The 25,211-nt window shown below is 39.8% G+C and overlaps 2 protein-coding genes across 3 annotated transcripts in view; one reads left to right on the plus strand and one right to left on the minus strand.

Annotated features, from left to right (window-relative positions):
* Window positions 1-8,288, minus strand: part of dock1 (dedicator of cytokinesis 1) — a 143,726-nt gene extending 135,438 nt beyond the window's left edge. Inside the window, exon 1 of the mRNA XM_008314107.3 lies at window positions 7,810-8,288. Within this exon, the coding sequence (XP_008312329.1) occupies window positions 7,810-7,852 (43 nt within the window). The 5' untranslated portion in view covers window positions 7,853-8,288. The remainder of the gene's footprint in view (window positions 1-7,809) is intronic.
* Window positions 8,289-8,769: 481 nt separating this feature from the next.
* Window positions 8,770-22,692, plus strand: c8h10orf90 (chromosome 8 C10orf90 homolog). Of its 2 annotated transcripts, XM_025057646.1 has the most exons (11): window positions 8,770-9,943; window positions 10,104-10,823; window positions 12,158-12,212; window positions 14,217-14,299; window positions 15,734-16,964; window positions 18,528-18,680; window positions 19,005-19,129; window positions 19,509-19,680; window positions 20,660-20,723; window positions 21,127-21,217; window positions 21,931-22,489. In XM_025057646.1, the coding sequence occupies exons 2-11, from the start codon at window positions 10,242-10,244 to the stop codon at window positions 22,108-22,110; spliced, it is 2,736 nt and encodes a 911-aa protein (XP_024913414.1). In that variant the 5' UTR covers window positions 8,770-9,943; window positions 10,104-10,241; the 3' UTR covers window positions 22,111-22,489. The 2 variants fall into 2 exon arrangements, with proteins under 2 accessions (XP_024913414.1, XP_024913415.1); XM_025057647.1 differs by lacking the exon at window positions 21,931-22,489 and adding an exon at window positions 22,514-22,692 and having other exon boundaries at window positions 8,772-10,823.
* Window positions 22,693-25,211: the final 2,519 nt, after the last annotated feature.

Below are 25,211 nucleotides of genomic sequence, written 5' to 3' on the forward strand. Positions count from 1 at the left end.
TTTAAAACCCTAAGCCTATTAACTAAACCAGCAAGGTCTAAATGAATCTACAGAATAGTGTGTGCTGTTACCATGTGGGCCAGGTCTTATTGTTCACAACACGCAGCACAGCTCTTAAAAGGGTTGAGGTTGTGGTTTTTACACTTTGTTTCACTGCTTGTTTAAAAGGTTTAAAAATAGGAGAGGTATTTTCAACTACTGTTCTGAAACTGCATATGAAAGAAAGGGTCTTTTTGCTCTGCTGATCGAGTGCGTTCGTAAAAGACCTGTCAGTCAGTCATACTTAGTATTTATATAAAGGTTCAACAACAAATTGTATTGCATTTTTTCCACAAAATCTGTTTGGTGAGATTTGAATGATATAAAATCAATCAATCAATCAGAAAGAGCAGTGTAGAAAGGGTGAATGGATGTTACCTAAACAGAGACATCCCTTTGTCTTTAAACTACATGTCACAGATGACCACTGTGGTCCAGTCCTGACACAGGGATTTAGGGAATTCGCTTGGGTTCAGGAGGAAGCTGTGCTGGCCTGATAAAGTGTCTCAGTTACTCTTTGGCCCGGTGTTTCAAGCGAAAGCAGAGGAGAGGAGTCTGTTACATCAGTGAGATGTACAACGACAGCTTCATCTAAATCCCTGAGGGCTGATCAAAGAGGAGAAGCTGCCACTCAGAGAAATTTAAACCTGCCTCCGGGGCAACCCAGCATCTGAACGGCAACACTTTGATTTTATCAAGTATTTAAACAGACACGCAGACAAAACAAATGACCATTTAATCAAATGCAAGCCTGCTGAAGAGCTGCCGTTTGATAAGTGACTGTAATGTTCTCTATTAGTCTCCCAAAACAATTCACCAAATATTTCCAAGGCGGTAAAGATGCAACATTAATACAGACTGGAGATAATATCCACGCTGACATTTTTATAACCCAAACAGCCTCGAAGAAGCAGAGCACTGTTATTTCTCCTCTGCAGGACTGCGAGCATCTGTGGTTAAAATATGCAGCACTAATGCAGAAAAACGGCTGGGAAGAACAACTCTGGAGGACATAACTTGGGCAAAATGAAGTACCCACATGTTGCACATGTTAGGTTCTGAGGGTATCTGTTACTTGCCCTTGAACGCACAGAGTAGATTTTGTAGTAATTTATGGTAAATATACACTCACGTGTATAAACTTAGTTATCCCGCACGGGCCACGGAGTATGTGTTCGCAGGCCGCATCTGACCCAGAGGCCTTGAGGCTGACACATGTGAGCTACATGGTTAACAGAACACAAATGACAGCCATGTTGTTCATTCAGTCCCAAGTATCTCAATTCACTTTTTGGTTAGGATTCGCCCTCCTAGACCAGGGCACAAAGTCTATGGTCACATGTGCCGCAGACCCAGGCCACATCACAGCAGCGTCGGCCGCAGAACCAGGCCCTCCAGAAGGAGCGTCTGCCGCAGACAGACAGACAGACAGACCTCACAGGATTCTCCATAACAGAGTATGAAAACACCTGCTCTCTAAAATGCAGAGACATAGTTTCCTCCTGTTTGATCCGAGTCTGACAACATGTTTTATACTAACTGCTTGGTTTCACTTGCAGCAAGCTGCACTCCCTCTCACAGCAGCCGTACCGACAGATGACAGGCAAATCTCTTCTTCTTTTTCTCTCACCTTCATTCAAGAACATTACTTATACTTTTTTCCACAGGTACTCCACATGTATTTCCACTAACACAGTCAGGTGACAGAATCTGCAGCTGCACTGAGTTGAGTTTCCGATTTTTATTTGAGATTTTTACATACAGAAGGTATTTTCTAATAGGCCTCGCACTGTTGACAAATTTTAAAGATGCTGTGAACAGCACAAATCTGATGTTTCTTGTTTTTTTTCAAATGTGACACATTACTCTCATACACTGTCCTTCTGTTTTACTTAAGTGAACTCTTAACAGTCACAATTAAGCAACAAAACCTGTAATGCTAATGTTGAATTTTTTAAATGTATCTTTTTTTCAGATGTGAACTGACAGTTCTTGTGTCTTCTGTTTTTAAAAAAAATCCATATTACATATTAAATAACCAGGCGTCGCTTAAATGATGTAAGAACAGCATATGTTGACATCAATGACCTTTGCTTCACACCGACATACAGCCATCTGTCAGGCAAGAATAAGCAGAGCAGCGGGGTTCTTCTCAGACAATGCACAAGCTGCTTGGCATGTCTCCAATCAATACTGAGGTCGCTGACGACAGCCCGCCTGTGGCACGAAGCGCACATCAATTTCAACTACATGGAAAAACCACCTCATACATGATCAACTGAGATGTTTGTCCTCTCCACTCCATGTCATGTCCCTCGGTTCTTGACAAACAGCCAAGGAAAAAAACAACAAGCTTCACAGCTTTTGACAGAAGACACACTCAAACAGACAGACAGCAGGCTGGTACCTGTAAACACTGTAAACAAGAGACTTGTATCAACTCAGAACAGTGTGGATCCACTTAGTTATGACTGAAGCGCTGACTGAATGAAACAGTTGTCATTTGTCTTAGCCAACAGCACAGCAGGCTACAGGCAGCTGAACCATTGCTGTTGTCACAACAAGTGGCAGTGCAAATAATTGCTCTACAATTATATTTACACCCAAGAGACAGAGCGTGGTTATCATATAGAAATATGATATAGTAACAACCACTTTGGTTAGGTGGTGTCATTTTGTTGAAAGCCCACAATCACACGACTGCAGTAAACATACACGACCAAACAGTAACATATAATCAGAAATCAGCATTTTCAGTGTAAAACACAGTTTTGTGTTCACTAGTAACTAAAATATTCAGGTCTTTAAATTAATTTTGTTTTGGTCAGTTAGTAGAAGAACACAGTGATATTTAATGTAAAAACTAGAAGACTGGTATGTGGTTATTGGTATATGGATATTTCATCATCACAAACTGATTTTGTTTTGTGCCAACCCTACACACCCTTCATCACTCCCCTACTCTGCCTTTTGTTTCACACCCTTTATCTCCAGCCTCCGACACCTCAGAACAATTCAACTCAACTTTTATTTCCCTCAAGTACAGTGCTTGGTTTCCAATTTTATCACCTCAGCTTTTAGCAGTGGACACGTTTTGTTTTTTTTAAAGAAATGATTCAAAAGTCTACTTGGCACTGCCAGCAGTGAGCTGCAATGGTTTTAAAAAGTACTTTTTTTAAAACACACACATTTTTAAAAAATGCAGTAAAATCAACTACATGTCATTCAGCAAAACAGTAACTTGCTAGTCACTGCTTTTAAAAAAAACAAGATGAAAACCTCATTAAATGAAATATTTTACTTTCCCTTCACACCAAGCAGCTTCAAAGGTTTGGGGTTGGTACAATACAAGGAACGGGATAAAGTACATAGTAACCGAGCCTGTGTTTTAATTGCAACCATATTTGTGAGTTTTCTGCACTTGTGGGTGGGATATGGTTTTCTTGGGTGCAGGGCGGGGGCTTCGCAATTTACTCATGGTCTCAGTCCAGAGACGGAAAGCAACTGTCTCTATTTTTGCTCCTTATGTGTCACTCACCACAAACCTGTTTAAAACAAGACCTGTCTGGTCTACAAGTTAAACTATTATACAGTCTAGAAGTAAACTGTTATATATATTATTATTAAATAAATTATATATATATAGCATTCAGCATGAAAAGACTTTGAATGCAATGTTGTGTGGTGTGAATTCAATTGTTTTGTTTTGTTTTTACAGCTAGCCTGCGATTAAACCTTCAATAAGCAAAATTTCTCTCTGGCTTTAACCTGCATTTACAAGCTGGGAGGACAATAAATAATATCAACATGGACTTGTGTTTGAAAACTGAATTTAGTTATATGAGCTGATTTATCACATGTCCTTCAGGTCAATGAGAAAAACGTCCTGATAAAACAGAATAAATGAGACAACACTCGAAATTAGCATCAAAGTACAGCCGGGTAATTTGATACCGGATCAGGAGGCAACAAATAAAACACCCTATGAGGTCGTGTTATACAATTTTCAAGATGCCGTTGGTATAAACAGCCTTTCAAAAGCCCTGTTTCCTTTTGATTTATGCCTGGACAGCTGCTATTTGACAAGAAAAGAAATGTGTAATGAAATTAGCTTTAGGTCAGGAGCGCTATGATTTTTAACAATTCTTTGACAAATGAGGTGTGAAGACTGGTCAGGGTCTGAGGCTCTAGGCTACACTACTTCAAATTAATTTTTCTAATTTTTTTGGAATAATGTGAATCACAGACCTGACTGTATTCTCTGAATAGAACAAATCAGCTGAGCTAAATCCTGACCAATAGCCAGCATTCTGCACATACCAGAGCAACTGGAGACATTGTTTGGAACAGGAAGTCAAGCTTGTGCTTCAGGGTTAAAGATATCCCCCGTAATGATGTTACAGCAATAACATTTTGTCTCTGAAATGGAAAAAAGGAAGATGTAAAGTACATAAAAAAGAAACTATAATTGGATAATGGTAGACACAGTAGACATAAAGGTTCTATGGTCTATGGCCACATCAGCAATTGATGTTCAATACAAAAACTTTACAAAAAGGAAAGTTTTGTTTAATATAAATACAGTCAGACCACAGTCGGAAGAACTTTTGCAAATCTTTTTTTAGTTTTTAACAACCAATTAAAGCATTCAATTAATTGAAAAAATATATAATTGAGTTAAACAATTCTAAGAATCTAGTCATACTTCAAATGTACGTGGTCCACACACATACCATATGTTTTAAATCAGTTCTAGTCCAGCTTCAGTAATCAAATTACCACTAATACTGGAACATAAAGAACATCCACCTGAGTTTAACTCATTCTAAAACAATTAGTTGAGTAATAATTGACTTTTTTACGCTCTCCTCATATTATAGAATTCTTTTGTTATGCTGCTTTAAAAGCCACAAATTCATTAAAATAAACTATTAAGATAAACTAAAAAAAAACATTTTAAACTTGCTACAAGCATAATTAAGTTCTGTTTCATCAGAAAGCTCAGCTGGACAAGTTCATGACTGCCACAGGGGAAGACATCACAAGAAGCACAGTGAGAAACAACAAAAGCTTACTCGCTGATTGCTTAACTTAGTGTGACAGCTAGAAGACAGTGGCATGTATTATTAATACTGTGGCTGAGAGACTAAATTAGGCGGTTTCCACATATTCACTAATAAAGCCAAGAGGCATTATGAAAGCAGTAAACGGTATGACAAAAGTTTTGCTGAAACAGAAATGGGTCCACAGTGAGAACGCTGCCAGAACAGGAGATCTCACAGAGTGCTCATTAGTGCTACTTGGTCAACACATGAAGTATTAAAAGTTCAATGGAAGTGCTCCCCAGCAATTCTCAGCAGCCGAGATGTGGCGCCTGTCTCTTCTTCAACTAATGACTCATCCGCTCAGTGATCCCTGGGAGAATTTTTTCCAAGATTTAAAGAATGTTAAACACAGCCGGCCAAACAGTTTGTCCACTCGGGGCAGAGGAGGACCACTGGCTCCCTAGTGCACGGCCAGAACTGGAAAAAACAAAAAACAAAGCCTCCAGCAGCCAGCAGCATTCATACAGCTGTAAACCCTCAGGGTCTCTAATGCACAAGGTAAATAAAAGTAAAATAAAATTTTAAAAAATGGCAGAGAAAAACAAAGCCTTCTAGATGTAATTGTAATACATTTTTAAAGGCTCTGCAAAGAAAAAAATATTAATTTCAGGAAGTCATTTGAAGAATTCGGGACAAGCTGGGTGACTGAGTATGAGTAACTGTTACTCTCACATTTCAGACAACTCATTATGACTCATGCAACTCTCCTCTGAAATAACACACTTCAGATGTTTCAGGATACCTTCCCCTTGCCAGGGGAGATTATGGATATTTTCCCATTTTTTCCTACAGTCACTCTGGCATTACATCAAAAGAGCAACAACTGTGTAAATAGTAAGAGGTGAAGGAGTTATCTCTAGACAAAAACAGAATGTTCTTCCACTTTTCCACGTTTATTTGTGTTAAACATGTAAAAATAATAGCAAGTCCATAACATGTTTCCTGTAGGTAAAGTGGGCATTAACTCTATTGTCATGCTGTGGATGCATGATGAATGTTACAGTGCATATATAGTTTATATGCATCCCTTTGTCAGATCAGTGGCTGTGTTGTCCTGTTCTTATATACGGTCTATGGTCCAAATATAGCTCTAAACTGCCAGTTAAACGTGAACTGTCCAGACACTTTGTGTTATCAGTAATAGGTTTACTTCCTTTAGTCCTTCACAGACTGGACCTTTGCACCTCCTGAAAAGTTCGTTCCCAGTCGAAAGAATTAAAGTGAAGAATTCCAGGCCTTCGGTTCAGTTGAACTGGTGAGAACACTGGTTGGTCCACTGACAGCAGCACAGCAAGTCCAAAATGCACCAAGGCAGTAACCAAATCGGTTCTGGTGACTGCCTGTGAGAAATGGTTGGAACACAAGTAAAAACAGTTGCGATGTACGGAAGCTGTTGGTTTAAACCGTTTAAATCCTGGTAAATTAACGTTTTTATTTCCAGCTGTTTGGGTCCCTGTTACCATTACCAAGAAACAAATCAGTGCTTGAATGCTTAAAAATGTGTTGCCTTTGCTTGCAAAATTTCTGTCTGCATCAATCTGGTATTTTAAATACACTGTTGATAAATACTGAAACACAAAATATATTGCGTAAACATATCAGGAATTCGTTTTACTCTTTGCAGTCTAAAATGCATATTGACAACAATAAATCACTCACTTAAATATTGAATTCTACTACTGCGAAAAAGTAATTAATTTACAAAACACAGGTGGATACAGACGTATCTTTGTGTCAAGTTGGAAATACCAGTTTGATCTTATTATAATTCCCCCTCTTCAAGCAGGTAAAACAAGTTACACATTTTTTAGTAACTGCTTATAAGCACTGAGAGTCCAACTGTTCATCTGACACAGTAAGACAGAAAGTAAAACAACAGAAAGATGAACAAATGTTTTGTAAATTTAAAATTTTTTTTCTTATTAATTTTTTTATATAGTGTCAAAAGGTATACAAATAAGAAACAAATTTGGATCTTTTTTGTTTGTTTTAAAATATATTTGATTTAATAATAGTAATTTTATTACGCACTGTTGAAATTACATTTATTTTGGGGTTGCATTTGGGTGAATTAAGGTGTTCTATACATGTGTATGTTTCTAAATGTCTGTTAAAAGAAAGTGAGATTTTTTGTATTCTTATTTTTATTATTTCTTATTTTATTTATATATGTTATTAAGGTAATACTTTACCTGTGTGGTATAGTCATAACTCATCCTCTGCAGGAGCCCGGATACTGGATGGCACAGTATGGTCTCAACAAAGTAAACAATCACGGGCCATGCTTTGCCTGTTTGTAGCTGAGGGCCCAACAACACAGGAAACTGTGATACAGCCACAGCGAGGCGCGCCTCTAACAATTCCCATTACACACGTGCGCGCGCAGGCATGCATGTACAAACACACGCACGCAGTTCTCTTCCTCACAAAGACAGACATTCCCTATTTTGCGTTCCTCTCAAACTGTCACACAAACCACCGTCCCATCTCATCTGCACGCACACTCTTTTGCACAGAAATCTCACACCGTGGCACATGAGCAAAAAAAATCGCCGGCTCTCCCAGTGGCTCTGACAACAATCCCTTCCCAAAAACTTGTTGAATCTGAGCGCACACTGAGCTAGGAAGAGCTAACGATGGAGCGTGTTAACTTTGGACTACGTACCAACACCGTACTTTTCCTTCTTGGTGGGCACCCAGCGAGACATCCTCGATGTCTGCGCTTCACCGCGTCGTCCCTCGGCCTGTTAGAAAAGCTCCAGACGTGGGCCGTGGTGGTGATCGCACTCTCCTTTTCTCACTTTTCTCCGAGCTGTGTGGGGCTGCTCCGAGCAGCCATTTTACTCCAGTGACAGGACGCTCCGACAGGGGGAGGAAGGGAACGCAACTTTTTCACTCAGTAGTAGGCGTTTAAACTACCAACACTACAGGAGTGAATAAATACGTCTCTGGATAAAACCACAGCCTTATACTGTTACACGTGTGAGGTGACACTGTAATCATCACGTGTTTAAACTGGTAATAAAAAAAAACAGCTTCAGGTTAATAAATATATATAACAATGAACAAAACAATAGACCGATTGATCAAATGTATGATGTGTCATTTTTTTTAAAAATCACCACATTTCATTTATGTGCTTTATTTGAATAAAAAGTATTTTAAAGTTCTTCTCCCTGCGCCTCATCACTTTAGAATGTTTTCAACAAAGGGTTAGCGATCCCTAGAGCGTACGTAAAGGTACTGCAAGGGTCGTGAAATTCATGTTCAACTAGGATTTCTTTTTTTCACATTAACAGAAAACCCGAATTCATGATCCTGTTTGTTATTTGAACAACTTGGTGTTGAGTGTCAAACAAAATTATATGCAAATATAATATAAACTAAGTAGAAAAAACAACCTTGTGTTTAATAAAGATCTGTCATGTTTAATTGAGTGGTAGGTCATTTTTCATAATGAGTGATGCAAGAAAAATAATATTCCAGTATACATTGAGATGTACATAAAGATACACAGGGAACTAAGGTAACTGTAATATATATATATATATATATATATATATACCACATACGTTATGAGTAAATTATTTTTGAAATACGTCTTAAATTTTATATATATATATATATAATTGTTATATCTTATCTAGGGATATCTGCTGGGGATGAGATATAATATTGGGTCGATTTTATCAATATTATATCTGTAAGAATAATTATCGGCTTGTTCTCCAATAACCTGATAACGCAATGCCTGAGTTAATGATGTGTGCCCTAAAAAAAGTTTTGGGGATAAACGGCTGTATATTAAAATTAAAGTCACTAGATGGCAGTGTTGCGGCTCATTTACTAAATCTCATACTCATACAGTGATTTGTACAAATAAATAAATAAATATTAGCATATATCAGTATTGGAAATTAAGTTTTTGGACAATAACGGCACATTGGATATATTAAAAAGTTAATATCGGACATCCCTAATCTTATCTTATAGTGTTTTTAGGAAACAACACTATACTTATTTTGTTTTGCTGCCTGTGGTTTTATCAAAAGCATAATTATAAATGAATTAAGAATTAAATCTATCTTCATCTTGTTGCCTCTCTGCCTCCATTCAACCACTTAATAAAAACCAGAAAGATTTGCCTCCAGCTTTAAGCGTATACTTCTTTCTTGTAAATAACCTTCGCTTGTGCATTGTGGGAAATCATGTGTGTCACAGTTACTTACTTATAACGACAGTGGGCCCTTTTTTTGAAGGCAGACTTGTTGAAGTCACATGGCCTGAATGGAAAACACTCAGCAGCAGCCACAAGATCACAAGGAGGTGCAGAAAGAACTGGTTCAACAAAGATGATTTTTGAAGTGAGTCAAGGATCAATGTGGATAATCTGCACATTAGTGATGCCCTTTTATTCTCAACCATGTCCCAATTGCACAAATAGTTCTTTTTGGCCTGACTTTATTGGATTTAGTCATTAAAATGTTTGAATTAAATAATGTTCCTTCCATATAAGGGGCGTGTTGTTACATCAAATCTTACATCAACAAGTGTTTATCATCCCATAACCCGCCCCAGTCCTCCGTGTCATCTTTCTCCCTCCCTGTGTTGGATGTTCATGCTTTTTGCTCAGTAACTCCCTTGTTCGCCAGAGCATCCTTGTCACTGCTTAATGCCTGACTGGAGACAGTACTCACCAGCACCTAGTTTGTATAGAGTAGAAGAAGAGTCTTTACTTTATTGGCATTAAGATGGAGGAGAGCTGCAGTGAGAGAAAAAGGTCGGCGTGTCTGTAACTGGTGAGTAATCATGTGAGTAGGATTTTTGGGGCAACATCATGAAAATAACAATTTATTTTGTGTCCAGTGACCTCTAGTCTGTGGCAATGTGACAGGTTTTGTTAAGTGTACATGAATGAAACAAAGTTGACCTCCAACATATTCCACCATTTCCTTGCAGGGCATTTCTGGCGTATTGTATCTGATTGTAGGAAGTCCTGTTGATCCGGGGATTCTCATTAATACCTCCACTGTGAAGGGCTGTTTTCCTGTATGCTGAAACTTGAGAGAGGCGAGTGGTTATCTGAGCTCTGCAGCGATGGCTGTCCGCAGGCCAGCTGCCCACCTACAAAGAGCTCCAGGCTGGAGGAGATCAGGGGATGAGTCCTGCTGGGAGAGCTTCACATCAGAGCGGGAGCTTTTGCCCCACTTCTCTGTCCCCTCACACTCGCGGCGACCACAGAGCGCCATTGAAGGAGCTCAGCTGGACAGCTGGATAGAACAGCTACAGGTGATGCAAGTTGACCCCCACAGAACTCATTATTATGGCTCTGGACTCTCTTCTCGCACGACATCCATGACAACGCTCAACAGTGAGCAGGCAATGGGACGAACCTGGGGGCATGAAGGAGTTCCTCCAAGGAGAAGAGGTTCATCTCCAGGTCAGACGTTTTGCGGGAGCTCTTTTGGCAGCCAGGAGTCCCTCCAAACCGGTGTTTATTCTCCTTGGAGACGCAGAGGAAGCTGTGAGACAGTGCATTTAACAGACACCCCAAGGAAGGAGCAGGCCCAACTCTGCCTCACACCTGTAACCATTGGATGGCTGCCAGTTCAAAGAAAAGTGACGATGGCACCTGATTCCTGCAAACTGAGGCAGTTTCCAGACCAATCTGTCAGCCAGGTAAAGAAAGAGAACGTTTGAAATGTATTAACACTATAGAAATTAAAATCATTAGATCAGACTCAAATGACCTAAGGAATGCTGAAAATTAGCTTTAATTTAATATAAATTCTATATAATACTACAATGCCAACAGCAGAAAAGTGTTTATTTTTCATTCTGAAATCACCAACTAAAGTATTTTATGAACCGAACAAATAGAAAAACTAAAAATATCTATTAAAACAGGCCGGATAAAGGGGGTTTGTCAGCTGCAAGTGGCCCCCAGCATGCAGTCTGAGACCCCTGCTTCAGCTGAATTCAGACAGAACTATGTAATAGATGTTGTTGATTAGGTCATTCTCCAGGTAAGTCATTTTTCTTTTGCCTATAAAGTTTGTGTCTTTTGAAAACCTCAATGCAAAGACTACAGACAGTTAGTAATGCTGGTTATGTGACTGTCGTTCATCACCTTAAGCACTGCAGGCCAACGACAAAAGTCCTCAGTAAAATACACGACAGCGTATATATTGCTAGGTAAAGTAAACTAAAACACATATAGTGCCAGGGAGTATCATTTAGTGTCAGGGCGCTGTTGCCGAGGGAGAGGACTGAGAGTCGGCATCCTGAAAAACAGTCGACTCTGCAGGAGCTGCACACATTCTCCCAAGCTTTACGACTCATTTGTGGCAATGGAGGCAGAGATTGAGCTTTATGCCCTGAGAGCATGCAAGTCCATTTACAGAAAAAAAAAAAGCTGGGTGGAAATGTTATCCATGGAACTGATAATATAACATCACGTTCAATAAGCCACTGTGCTGTGGTGGAGATTTAACTGTACTGGTGCTCACAGTCGGCTGGTTGAGTTTGGAATGGAATGGAAAAGAAAGTAAAGTCTGATTCATGTTGAGCCACTCAAACAAGGTTGTGTTTCTTCAAAATCCACTGCTTTTGGCAGGGCTTATGATAATTTTTTTTTCTTGACAGTTAAATTAGAAGATTAGCATTTTATCTGAAGAGCATCAACGCATTGACATTTGTCTCAGGTCAAAGTCCTTTTCATCACAAAGACAAAGTGTTTCTTCCTTCCCTTGCAATACTTCCTTTTGAAAGTCGACTAATGGCAGCACATTTAGCTTCATATTCAGCCCACTTACAGGGGAGTAATATCGATTCCTTTCTATTCTTGGCAGGAAGGTGAAGAACCTCTTTTCCACAAAATGTCAAACTGTTATTTTAAAAGTACCAGAGGTTTTATTCAGAGGAAGTGCAGCCTTTCTGACCAGGTGGAATCGACGTAAGAAAATTGTTTTGGTGAATTGCTGTTCTCTAACTGGCCATTTTCTTCCCTTTAGGTCAAACTGAAGCAACCCATCACTCCGACATTTCTGCAGAGTCTTAAAGCACACGGTACGTACAGTCATGCAGCACAGTCTTGTCCTCCAGCTGCCTGTTAAACACGTGGGGTTTATTGAAAACCCCCCTGCAGAGGCTTCTCACAAATACATCACCCAAGGGTGGCTGTTATGTAAGTTGTTACTGTAAGCAACTGAGAACCTAATCTAACCAGCGAATATGCCAAGAAAAACTAGCAGAGGTTCAATTTCAAGTCATGTTTAGTGTCTCATCAGCTGTGGAACAAACATGGCTACGGGCTAACTACAGGGACCGTGTTAGCCAGAGGGGAAACAAGGGTTTACTTCAGGGTTGAATTGCCCCACGTGGTTTACCTGCCTCTAATCAGCTCCTTGCTGCAGTGTTAGCCCCTCCTTCTCCACAAGACCAACAAAACAAAGTCAATATAAGGAACAAATTATTCTTAATGTTAAACCATCTAGTTTTGTGAAGGGGTTGCAGTTACAGAAACAGATAACATTAGAAGCAGAAAAAAGAAACCTTAAAGCTTCTCCAGAAAATGTAAAAGTCACTATGTCACACACTGTAATTGTAAAAAGATAATTGTTTAACTAAAGATTTTTTGTTGCAGTTTTTCTAATTCAAGTTTTTATATTTATTTATTTATTTGTAACAAAATCTGGATTGCAGGCAGGACATGATGTCTAGCTTGATTGACAATGGAAAAATTAAGAAAACAAAAGTATCATAAAATATATTTTTGAAATGTAAAATTATTTACATACAGCATATCTAATAATGCTTAAATTTAAGTAAATTAAAATATATATAATTCACACTAAAAACATAGTTGACATAATAACATAGATAGTAAAAACAGATAAATACTAATAAATATTAGTATATATTATAAATAAACAGAACTATAACTGAACCAATTGTTACTTGTATTACGACTCCCAGACTTCTAGATATGGAAAAGACTGAACGTCCAATCACAGCTGCCTGTTTCTCTTTCCAGTCCTCGTGTCTATTCCTTTCTTTACTGTGTGTTGTTGCTGACCCAGTTATAATCAGTCCTTGTTAAACTGACGGCATCATCACTAAAACATAGCGCCAACTCAATAAAAGTTGCAGCCACCAGTATAAAACGTCTTTGAATGTCTATGAGCGGATGATAATAATACTGCAAACTGTCCTTAAAGCATCCCTCTGTTTGGACATGTGGGTTCAAGTTTCTACTTCTTTGCAAATTGAATCAAAGTGTGAGGAATGATTTGGAAGGATTGGTGAATGAGTGTGTTTTTCCAGCTGTCTTTATTCTTCACGTGTGAAGTGGGGCCGCGGTGAACCCACAGCTCCTGGGAGATTTGTAAAATAGACTCTCCGAATGCCTTAGAAATCGACGACAGATCTATTTAAAGTAAATTGAATAAAACCAGTCTCTTGGTTAAAGGCCGTCTTACACCAGCACATATACAGTAAGTTCGTCTCTTCACTTTCAGAGGAAGCTGACCTTCTCCTTTAAGGTCAGCTATTGAGTTTATGGATTTATGGAGTTTTTTCAGTGAGCAAAAAAGATAAGGTTCATAATTCTGAAAGTAGAAGGAAGGTCAGAGCCCTCCAAGATTATTCCAGCAGTAATTATTTTTGCAGAGTGGTGCAATTTTCACTTCATCTCTCGTCTTTTCCCTCTCAATGTACGTTAAAAAAAATCCCACGAATTATCCTGCACAGTATTCAAGGCATATCCCATAGCAGTAGCCCATCGCCATGGTAACAACAGCAATGAGAATGCAGCCAGACGTGCAGCCGGGTGGCGATAGAGCATCAGTCAGGTCTGAGAGACAGGCCAGATGACCTGAAAGTGTCTCTCCCTGTGGTGGTCCGACATGGAGTTCTCCTCAGCCAGCGACCCTTATTGACACTGTCAACATTGTCATACAGTCAGAGGGAGGCCTGTTTTGTATGCATATGTTGGTGTGTGTGTGTGTGTGTGTGTGCAGACAGGAGAGTGGCAGAGGGACAGTGAAGCGTTTGTTTTGCTTTGAAACACAGGTGGTGAGACTGAGGGAAGTCACATCGGTTCCAGCGCTTCAGGTGCGAGGACGTTTCAGACAAATAGTCCAGGCACTGCCCAGGTAATTTAACACACTTCTAATCTAACTGTCTTCTTTCTCCTTTTTTTACAACATTCCCCAGGATCACCACCTGTGGATGATACAACTGAAAATCCTGCCGCTGTGACTTTTATTACAAAACAGGCTCTTTTTAACGTACTGTTTTAGCCAGTAGTTATTTGTCTACTAGACTTGATGAATCTGTTGGCCATAATTGTCTGTCAACACAGAAGTTAACAAAAAAAACCTTCAAAAACTTAAATTAAAAGCAAAATAATAATTATTTCCTAAGGCTGAAGGAGATGTAAATATTTTTCTATTGGTCCTGTAACGTGTTTATAACTCAATATAGTCTTATTAGGACCAAGCAGTTATTTCTAAAATGTTTTTGTTCTAATTCTAATTTAATATTAAATCGCTTGATCTTATATTTGAATGTTTTTAATTGAAAAAAACTAAACTAAAGGGAAAAAATAGAAATCATTAAATACAAATAAATAAATAACTCTTTGTTGAACTATAATAATATAATAAGAAAATAAATAACTCTTTGTTGAACTATAATGTAATTTTTAATTATAATAATTTCTTTAGACAAGCCTAAAGTTCTTTCTCAGAGGCACTTTTAGGAATCATTGGTCTGTAACTATAACACCAAGAGAAGGGAATTAAATTCTGGCTGGACTGGAAAAAAATGACTAAGAAAAGGACTAGTTTGAAGGAACATTGGTGTGAACCAGAACACTGTTCCTTACATTTATTTTTGTTTTTAAAATTATTATTATGTTGCCCTTCTTTTAAGAATATAATTATTTGAATTAGAAGATTAAAAAATGTTGCCTTGACTGCTCTCCCAGGTAGTGCAGCTTCGACTGAAGTGAGGAGTGTGATTAACCACAGAAAACAGAAACCTGCTTGTTGACCCAACTGGGGCAGTTTCTGAGTAAACAACACCACAATCTTTAGCCCTAGGACCAGAGTATTTGTTTTCCATTGAAAGCATAAAGAATCATTGTTATTCCGTGAGGGATAAGTCACGCTGTGTGTTAGCCTTTCCTGCTGCTTCTTCCATTGCTACTGGGGCATTGATTGTGTCAGGCATGGTGAGAGTCATCTGACTGGAGAAAAAAAAACAGTGAAGCCCTGCAGACAGACAGCTGACCTGCTGCTGAAAGGCAGCATCACAGCATGTCATGTTCTCGACATCACACTAAATTAGGCTTATATTCTGTTTTATTATTATTAATATTAGTATCATTATTTGCTGTCTTTGTAACGTGAAAGTTTTTGCTCAAAGTGACAACTTGATTGTACTCCCATGTCTGCCTTATTGTGTTGATTAATGACAAACCGCTGAATGTGAAGCATTAGCTACAAGTTAAAGGCGGGGAAAAGGTTTTTGTGCATAATTACGGATCTTTATCTCACGCATTCCTTTTATTCCACTCGCTGTAGGGGACAGAAAAACATCTCCGTTCCACTAACGGTGGGAGCAAATCTGTGAGCTGGCAAGCTCTGAGAAGAGGTTGGAATACTGTCAGGGAATCAGCTTTCCCTGGAAACAGTCACTCCTCCAAGCTTTCCACAGGAAACTCCGAACCTAACAGGAAGTCCCGCCTAGAGACCGTCAAGTACACTCCAATTCTTGGAACGGCACACACTGAGCCACACGCTCCGCTGCAAGGCCCCACCAGTCCAGAGGAATGCGCACCCTATAGTTTGCCAAGGAGAGGCAGCGTGCAGCCCGTGAGGGCGACAGCTTCAGTGCAAATACAGACGACCTCCGCTGCGACGACGCTCATCCCTCAGAACAAGGCCGGCTTTTCCTCCATCACCATATCCTCCAGGAAAGTGACCAGATCGGCCAGTCTGCCCAGTTCAGATACCCACAAACACATCCTCCAGTCCTTCAGGTCCTCTGCTTCTCCCCCACCCCCGGCCCCTCAGTCCATGGATTCAAACCCAAAGCCTGCTGGGGTGCAGAGGAAGGCCACCATAGTCAAAGTCACAGAGCAAAGGCTGACGTCCAGCCCTGCTCTGGACAGACAGAGCCAAGCCCCAACACCGCTGCACAAGAACGATGTGGACACGTCTGCACAAAAGAAGAAGGCCGCCATCATTAAAGTGACGGAGCAAAGGGAGAGCTACAGTCCGGCCAGGGGGGGCTATGGGACGAGAAGACGCAGCTTCACAGAAGGGCTGCACAAAGACTCACACCTGACTGCAGCATCTCCACTATTTCACTTCTCTGACTCCGAGTGGACACGACTGAGCTCTTCCACCACAGATCAGGAGTCAAACAGTGGCACTCTTCACAGATCCACACTCAACCTCTTTGTGTGCCAACCCTCGGCCGCAGCAGCACCTGCTCCCCCTGAGGTTCCCCGGAAAGCTGTTGGGCCTCGACCGGACAGGCCACGGAGCTGCCACGACCACGTGTTTGGACACAGTGAGCCGAGCAAGGAGAATGTGACACAAACAACTGCCAGAAAATGGAGCTTTGGGCTTCAACCAGAGGCGGCCACCAACCCTGTGAACTCCATCATCCAGGGAGCGACTGTGAGAAAAGCAGGGCAGCCAGCAGCACACACTCTGACGCCGGGCAGAGGCGCGGAAGAAAGACTGCCGACAGCAGAGGATGTGAAGAGGAGAGCGTCCCCGTCTCTGACTCTCCTCCCTGCTCCTGGTAGGTTCCTCTGTGTCACACTGACTGTCAGCCTGTCAGCTCAGAGACTCCCCCTGTCTCTGATCTGTGTTTTCAAAGCGCTGCCTCGTCTAAATATACACTTCCTCAGTGCCATAGGTGAGTGCTATCTTACCTGTCATTAAACTACACACTCCTGCATTCTGTTTTTTATATTGTTCACCACATTTGAAGCCTGTTTAACAGGTTTCTATCAGGTTTCTTTCTTCTTCTTCTTCTTCTCATTCTACCTGTGGCTGTGCAGCAGACACCCAACCAAAGACGTGTGCTGATGCTGAATAACATCCCCAGGACACAGAAGTCTCATCAGCACCAACACTCTCATTTTCACTTTCTTTCATTTTCCTACGTATCTCTTTGCATACACAGACTATTTCAGGCTCTTAGAGAAACACAGGGGAAACAGGAAAATCACAAACTGTCCGAGATGAGAATGAGAGTGAGAATGAAGTACCAGGATCTGTGTGATATGCATTTACAGGCTGCTAAATCTGGCCCTGCGTTGTTTACGGAGCTCTTCAGCAACACGCAGCTTTTTTTTTTTTCTGCTCATGTTCGATGTTTGTTAAAGGAACTAAATTTAGCCTCAAAAAAAGGATCCAGGATTTACACCCAAGACCAGGGCTGTACATTTTTTTAGGTTCCAAATATTTAGGAAGGAAAGGAAAGTGAACTCCTTGTCACTGTGACACAGAACACCACTGCACACAACCAAATGTGACCTCTGCTTTTAATCCATCACCAAAGTGAACAGTGGGCAGCTTTAAGGGCCCGGGGAGCAGTGAGTGGGGACGGAGCCATGATCAGAGCCCCTCAGTGGTAACTTGGCAGCTGGTGGACTTGAACTTGAAGCCAGTCCAGTTCCTTAACCACTAAGCCACCACTGCCCCATTTATTGTACAAGTATTAGTGTTCTAGTATAATTATCAACAATGTGTAAACATGACATGTAACCACATATGTTCTAGTTTTCTTCGTTTGTTTTTCATAAGTTTGAAAATTCAATTAGGAACAGCATTTAACTCTGTGACGTCTGTGACAAACACGCAGAGACAACGCCAAGAAAAGTTAACACACTTTCTGAAAATACAATAAAAACTCATCAAAGTCATCTGTAGTTCAGTATTCCAAACACTACTGTAGAACCTGATTCTCTCAAAAACATTCACTGATTGAATAAGGGCATAAAAACAGCCCAATAGTCTGAGACGTCAGAACTAAAGGCATAATTTGATATCAACTTGTTAAAATCTAAGCATGTTGGTGGGATGTGAACACCCCCCCCCCCCCCGTGTGAGCGCGTTTATTCATTTGTGATGCGTCTGATCCGTGTGAAATATTTAATTATGCCTTAATCATATTCATTAGGAATGTCGTCAATTAATTACCCAGACCTGAGGCACCATTATTTAAATCCACTGTTTGATACAGTCTGCCTACAAATGAGCCGGGGCGTACGAGATGGAGGTAGAAATCTGATGGCAGTTTAGCAGTTGACAAATGACCGGCCTTCGTCCTCACATCAAAGTGTCTGCTGTGTTCCAGATCCACACTCACACCAGTCTCCAGAGGAAGTGCTCGCACTCAACGCAGCTGCAGTCATCGCAAATATCAAGCTCCAAAGACAACTCAGTAGAAAGGAAACACCAAACCGCGACTCCGCAAAGGATTCCACGCCACCACTCCAGGGAAATACTGGTATTATTACTTCTCCCCTCCCATCATAAATAAATAAAACCTGAGCTCTTGGTGTTGGAAACCATTGATCTTAGTTACCAGAGACTGGGAATGCTGCTAGCTCAACACTTTGTTTCCAGTGCTATATTTCTGATTGGATCAATACTGATGCAGTGAAGTTTATTGGCTCTTTCATGCTGTGCCCATTTGATACATAACTAGAAGTAATATGTCAGTGCAGGCCCAGACTGCTGCTGCTGAGCAGCTATGTGATGCCGCTGGGCATGTGGGGTCAAGTCAAGTGTAAATGAAATACAGACAATGAGATTTTCTCTGGCTTGGCAGTGATGGATGCACGGTTGAAGCCACGACCTGATCACAACCCTGTCCAACACCAGAGCGTCCCCCACACTGCATTTGTCCAGCCAGGTCCTGACCCTGACAGGTCACATGATGCACTTTCTTTACAGGTGAGTGCAGAACAAGCACAAACTCAAAACAATTCTATCATACTGTGGCAATTTTATATTCTGTAAGTTTTTCCACAAATAGTATAATATAATGGTTTCTGGTTAGTTTTTGATATAGATATGAATTGCTTTTAGCATTTTTTAAATAGATGGATCTAAACTTTTTCATATTTTTGACAATTTTTATGTTGTTTCACAATGCAGATTGTTGTCTCCAGTGAACTCAACACATTAATGTACTTTACCTTTTTGACCCAGAGTGTGACAAAAACAGATATTTACCACTGTCTGTGACGTCACAATTTAATCTACGTAAAGAAGTGAATTTAGAAGTAACATTTAAAGATTGGTTTTAAATCTCTTGTATGTTTCCTGTTAGGAAGCGCTTGAAAAATCCAGACCAGATTTTATTCGTCGTTCACAAAATAGGGTGCAGGAGGTGGAGCAAAGAGCAAAGGACAGACGGGAGAGGGCCAGTTCATCAGCCCCACAGACGGGTGTTAATCACAGGCAGAGGAGACCCCACTGTGTCCCACCCACCTCTGTCACCGGTACAGTACCTGCTGCTACTGTTTAAGATACAAACAACACACAAAACAAACATAGTCTACCAGCATTGAAATACACAGTGTAATTGTAACTAACTCCTAGCACAGCTTAGCAAAGAGAGTCAAAGTAGTAAATCAGGTTCCGACCACAGGTTAGTTCACAAGTCACAGGAATAAACACTAATAAAATCTGCAATGATTTAGAGCATTTGCACGCATGCATTTGCAGCTATGTGTAACAATACCACCTTTGTTAAATTAGTCAAAGCTTCCAGACTTCTGGGAAATGCTAAGTCTCTGCTACAGGAAAATCACTGTATTTAAATGTCATACCTGAACATAGAGTACACAGTCTCTTATTTCAAGGAATATCTGAGAAGAGAGTACTATGTTATAATGACTAAGAGAAGAAACTGTTATCACCCAGAATACGTCTGTTCACTGAGAATACATTAGACACAAATGGCTGTATTTCCTACATTACAAAGTATTTTTAAATAGCCCTCTATACATTTACACTTTTTAAAGCTTTTTTTTCCCTTTTCTCCACCACGGTAAGTTCAGTGAAATATTGTTCCATGACCTTCAAATACCATTAACGGTCGACACAGTCTTTTGTCTGATAAGAATAAAGCTTCACAATTACAGAGAATATTCAGGGACGCTTCACACTACGTCACAAAGACGGTCCGCCTGCCCTCTAGTGGCTTTAATCAGAAACATTCATACGTCAGTCAACTGCAACTGGGACAGTAACACACCTAATTAATCACACAATGAAAAGTGACTACTTCTCTTTGGTTTTCGGTTTGTAGTTAGTCTTTTATAAGTAAGCAAGTTACTATTTAGGCAGAAAAATGATACAAGAAATGTTTGCATGTGCATGAGAATCGGTGAACTGGGATCCTTTTAAACCTTCATATCAATCAGCATAGTGTAAATCTGTGTGTGTGTCTGTGTGTTTATACTGTTATGTGTCTAGATAACCCTGTCAAAGTGAGAGAACGAATCATTAGTGGGAAAAAGCTGCATTCTGGTCCAAACCGGTGAGTTTCATCTCAATCTCAGGCGCTGTCAGATGTTTCCTTTTTGTGAGCTCATTCATCTTTATCTCCTGAATCAGTCTCAAACTTCAAGGCGTCTGCATCACTAACATCTTCATACAAAACGCACTGCACTTTTTCTCTCCTCTGCTTCCACTATGGCTGTGTAATTATACTTTTCCTCCTGGCTGCTGCACTTGTTTACTCTGCGTCTTCAGAGATCTAGGAAGACATTTTAGCCTCAACTCACTGACAGTACACTCAGTAAATGTAAAAGAAATGAATTCTCTGACTCTATACTACAGCGAGGAGAGTAGTTTTACTATTCAGATACTTTTTTTATTTGAGCAAAGTCTGCTGTTATTTTAGAAAACTGTCAGCATTAATCACAATCACTGTGTTACAGCAAACGTGCAGAGACCAAGAGGAAAAAGGACGAGGAGAGGAAGAGGGAAGTGTGTTTGACCAACAGACAGAGACTGGAACTTTTTAAAAAGGTAACACTTGTACTGTGATATTTAGACTAAACATTGAATTCTAATTTTATATTAAACTGTCCATCGAGCAATGCAGCTCTCACAGTACATATTATGCAGCACTTTTTTTTACTAATACTGTACTAGCAAAGGCTGCTATAGGCTCTGATAAATACATACAGTAATTATAAAATGAGGTCACATTAGAGTAAACTGCAGAGTAAACTAGTAGAAACTGCACCGCAGGGTGGATGGATGCAGGAGGTCCTTTTACAGTATGCTTAATTAGCTGTAATAAAAGGTAAAAAAAAAAAAAAAGTACTGTACTGTGCTGTGTTTTAAATATTACAGTTTTTTGGTTCAGTATTTGTTCACCCAGGGTTCTATTGGAATGTATATGCAGCAGATTACAATTACATTATTTTTTTTTTTAGAAATATCACTCATGTGCAATTTCATTTAGGGACATAGAATCACAGAGAAAGAACATTTAACTAAAAAAAATTCATTAAAGTTGGATTTTTCTCTGACTGCATTGAAGTATTTATACCACTGGAGGGCAGTGTTGACTAACTTTTGCCACTTTCATGCCCTAATCCTGTCATATTGATCAAGAAAAAGATCACTAATAATAAATAAAATACAATATACAGTTATATATGAATTAATAATCTCCATATAAGTGGTTATAAAGCAGAGCGACAAGTCATTTCCATTCACTGTCCGATCAACAGCCGTCCACTGTGAACTGTCTCATTGTGCTGCTGAGAGTGAAAGACGTGTGTCCCCTGGTGAACAAAAGGTGTCTCTGTGGCAGAGGGACCTACAGTGCAGTGCCACCATTCAGCCGAGCTGCAGCCAGAGCGGCTGTCCCCTCACAGCTGCTCCACCCACACTGCTGCTGGGGCCGATAACACTGTTCCCAGTGATGGCTCCACAACACAGCTGGACACCACAGCTCTGTGGCTGAGAGTTCTGCAGGCTCCAGGCTTTTATAACACTTCTGTACTGGTCTGACAACTGCCACGGCCATCATGTGCATGTGTGTGGGGGCTCCACATATGATTGTTCAGTCTACATGGACACCGATAGTGGACAGCTGTGAGTGGGACAAAAGCATATGAGTGACAGTTTGCAGCCCAGTGTCCTATCTCACTGGTCTCAGATCCAAACACTGGCTCGGGTTTGATCAACAGTAAAGGCTTGTGTTTGCAAAGTGCTCTGTACCAGAGTAGACAGACGGCACACAGAAAACTTAGACCTCTGCATTTTACTAATTCTATTTTATTTTTTGTGTATATTTTATTTACTTTGCAGAAACTGTTGGATCAGATTCTCCAAAGAAGCAAAACGTGAATGGTAGTGAACAGATGGTGGCAGTAAAGAGCTGTCATCTGAGTGAACTCCACCTTCCTACTATGCTGAATTTGAATTATTTATATGTAAGAGAGTTTATTGGTCATGGAGACACTTGAATTGATTCGTTTCTCAAAGCTCAACGTCGTTTCTCAAAGCTCAACGTTTGTTTTTGTTTTTGTTTTTGTTTTTGTTTTTGTTTTTGTTTTTGTTTTTGTTTTTGTTTTTGTTTTTGTTTTTGTTTTTGTTTTTGTTTTTTTTTTATTGTAAAGAAAAATGAGTTTGAAATGTTAGACTTTATAAAGACTTTATAAGGTTGGTATACATACAATAAAAATACATTTAAACTTGTGTCTATAGTTAATATCTACATCTTCATTGTCCAATCTTTTGTTAAATGTTTAAATAACCATTCTCTGCAGTGTAAAGTTTTTTAGAGGTGTTCTACTAATTTGAGTTTAAACAGTTTTTTTAAGCTGAGGAAGACTCATTTGTCATTTATCATACACCTATAAACCCAGAGGGAGTTCAAGGAGGGTCTGATGCTTGCTCAGCAGATTACAGCTTAAACAGTGCTGGGATTCAAACCAGCTACGATTATGAGCTCAATAACCGCAACCCCTGGGCCATGGGCTGCAAAAAAGAGTGTCCTTACATGTTTAACTATATGGTGAAATATGCAACCGTATTTAACAAGTAAAGACAGTGCCTTTACTAAAATCAAACTATTTAACAAGAAACACAACAAATACTGTTAGTGTAACTAAAGCCTGAGATTCTGATTTATTCTGGTCAAAGAATAAATTCTTCTTCCTTGTTATTAAATCTGAGGCGTCTGGAGAACATGGTGAGAAAATGGCTCCAGCTGTTCACACGCATGGTTGTTAAAATGCTTTTTGGGTTCCTTCAAACTTGGCCATCGTCTGTGAGTTAGGAAAAAAATAGACGTTTATGACTCAGCTGTTCCAGAACGAATGAAGAAGAAAATACGTATGACAACAGAGACAACAGAGACGAGTGAACACACTCACGTCTACATCCACGCTGCTCATCTGTCAGATTGCAGTCCTCTTCAGCACACCTAGTGTAATGTAAGGCAAACTACACCATATGACAACATTTCCCAAACATTTTTTTTTTACGCTGCTTCAAATATTTTACACTAGAAAAATGTCAAGGCACAGCACCAAAACATTTACAAAAAGTTTATGTTATTATATAAGTTATATAATTAAGTTATTATAAGTGAATCATATCATTTAGCTGAACACTATGCTGATATACTAGCAGGAATTGAAGAAAGAGACAGAGAACGATCTTCTTCAACAGCTCTGAGTCTACGTTTTTTTAGCCATCTGAACAATATAAAACTGAACAAAGACAAAATATTTGCAGTAATAAGTATTTGTAGTCAGACCAACATGGTGGAATTTGATAATCTGATGATCTGCCACAGCACAGTGGTTAGGAAACAGTGCCATAAAACACTGATGTCCTCACACAGTCACATCATATGATGTCATGTAACATGAAGCCCAGATACAGGACAACATAATCCATTATGCTCCCTAATCACACCCAGGACACTTTTTCAGATGTCCTCATTATGCAGGCAGTGAGAAGACGGGACCCTGAAGTGGGCTCTGCTGTGATTCAGTGCCAGCTATTAGCTGTGAGATAAAAGAATGTGACCCTCTCCACACTGGAAATGCCCCACTAATGGACAGTGCCGGTCTGAATAGAGCTTTTGTCTCCTCGCCTTGGAAACATGATGGATTGCAGCCTGCCAACGCAGATTTGGATTTCTGTGTTTTGATCCACGGTGAATGAGCTGCACAACAACAGGACAGAGCTGGCCATAAATCACAAGTCGGACACAAGTGTGAAAATGTATTTTTGGATGTGGTAGACAAAGGGACAGGTGCTGTGTCCACTGGCCTTTGTTCACCTTTCGTTCGTTAGACTCGGTTGAAGCTAGGTTTCATTTTATTCTTTACATGTTGTGATTGTATTTGTAATGTTTTTTAATTTTTAATTTTAAATAAGTAAAAATAAAAAGAAAGATCACTTTTTAGTTAAAAAAATTACTCATATAGACTATTTGTAAATGCAGAAAAAAGCTGATTGACAGATGTTGCAGGGTTTGGAGCAATCATCAAGTGTCAATTGACCTAAATTGTCAAAGCGGGGCCGGACATGAAAAGCTTTACTTTCAAAATAAAATTCCATAATTCACTTTACTCACTGGTGTCGTAACACTCAGGTCTGTATTTAGGTTTGTGTTAATGTTTTAAATTTAAAATAGAAAAGTAATTTAGATTGTGATCAGACCTGAAAACATTAATGAGACAAACTTAGCAGTGATTTCTGAACTTTTATACAGAAGGGTCTCCAACATTTCTAAAAGAAGAAAAGAATTTGATGTTGATAAGTTGCTTAAATTATTTGAATTACTTTTGTCCTTTTATTTATCTCTCACGGGAGTATTTTCAGGATTTCAACTATTACTACAAATAATAATAATAATCCATCCATCCATTTCCATCCGCTTATCCGTTACCGGGTCGCGGGGGCAGCAGTCTCCACCCAAATCACACTGCACCGTACCAACCCCCCAAACCTTCCTGCAGGTGGTGAGTCCACTGGAAGGTAGGAACCG

This window comes from Cynoglossus semilaevis, chromosome 8 (genome assembly GCF_000523025.1).
Source record: "Cynoglossus semilaevis isolate Cse_v1.0 chromosome 8, Cse_v1.0, whole genome shotgun sequence".
In the NCBI taxonomy this organism is placed as follows: Eukaryota; Metazoa; Chordata; class Actinopteri; order Pleuronectiformes; family Cynoglossidae; genus Cynoglossus; species Cynoglossus semilaevis.

Coding starts and splice junctions, on each gene's coding strand:
- c8h10orf90 (XM_025057646.1), top strand. CDS start 10,242: ATGGCTGTCCGCAGGCCAGCTGCCCACCTACAAAGAGCTCCAGGCTGG. Junction 10,824..12,157: donor CAGACCAATCTGTCAGCCAG/GTAAAGAAAGAG, acceptor TCTTCCCTTTAG/GTCAAACTGAAGCAACCCAT. Junction 19,130..19,508: donor ATGATGCACTTTCTTTACAG/GTGAGTGCAGAA, acceptor GTTTCCTGTTAG/GAAGCGCTTGAAAAATCCAG.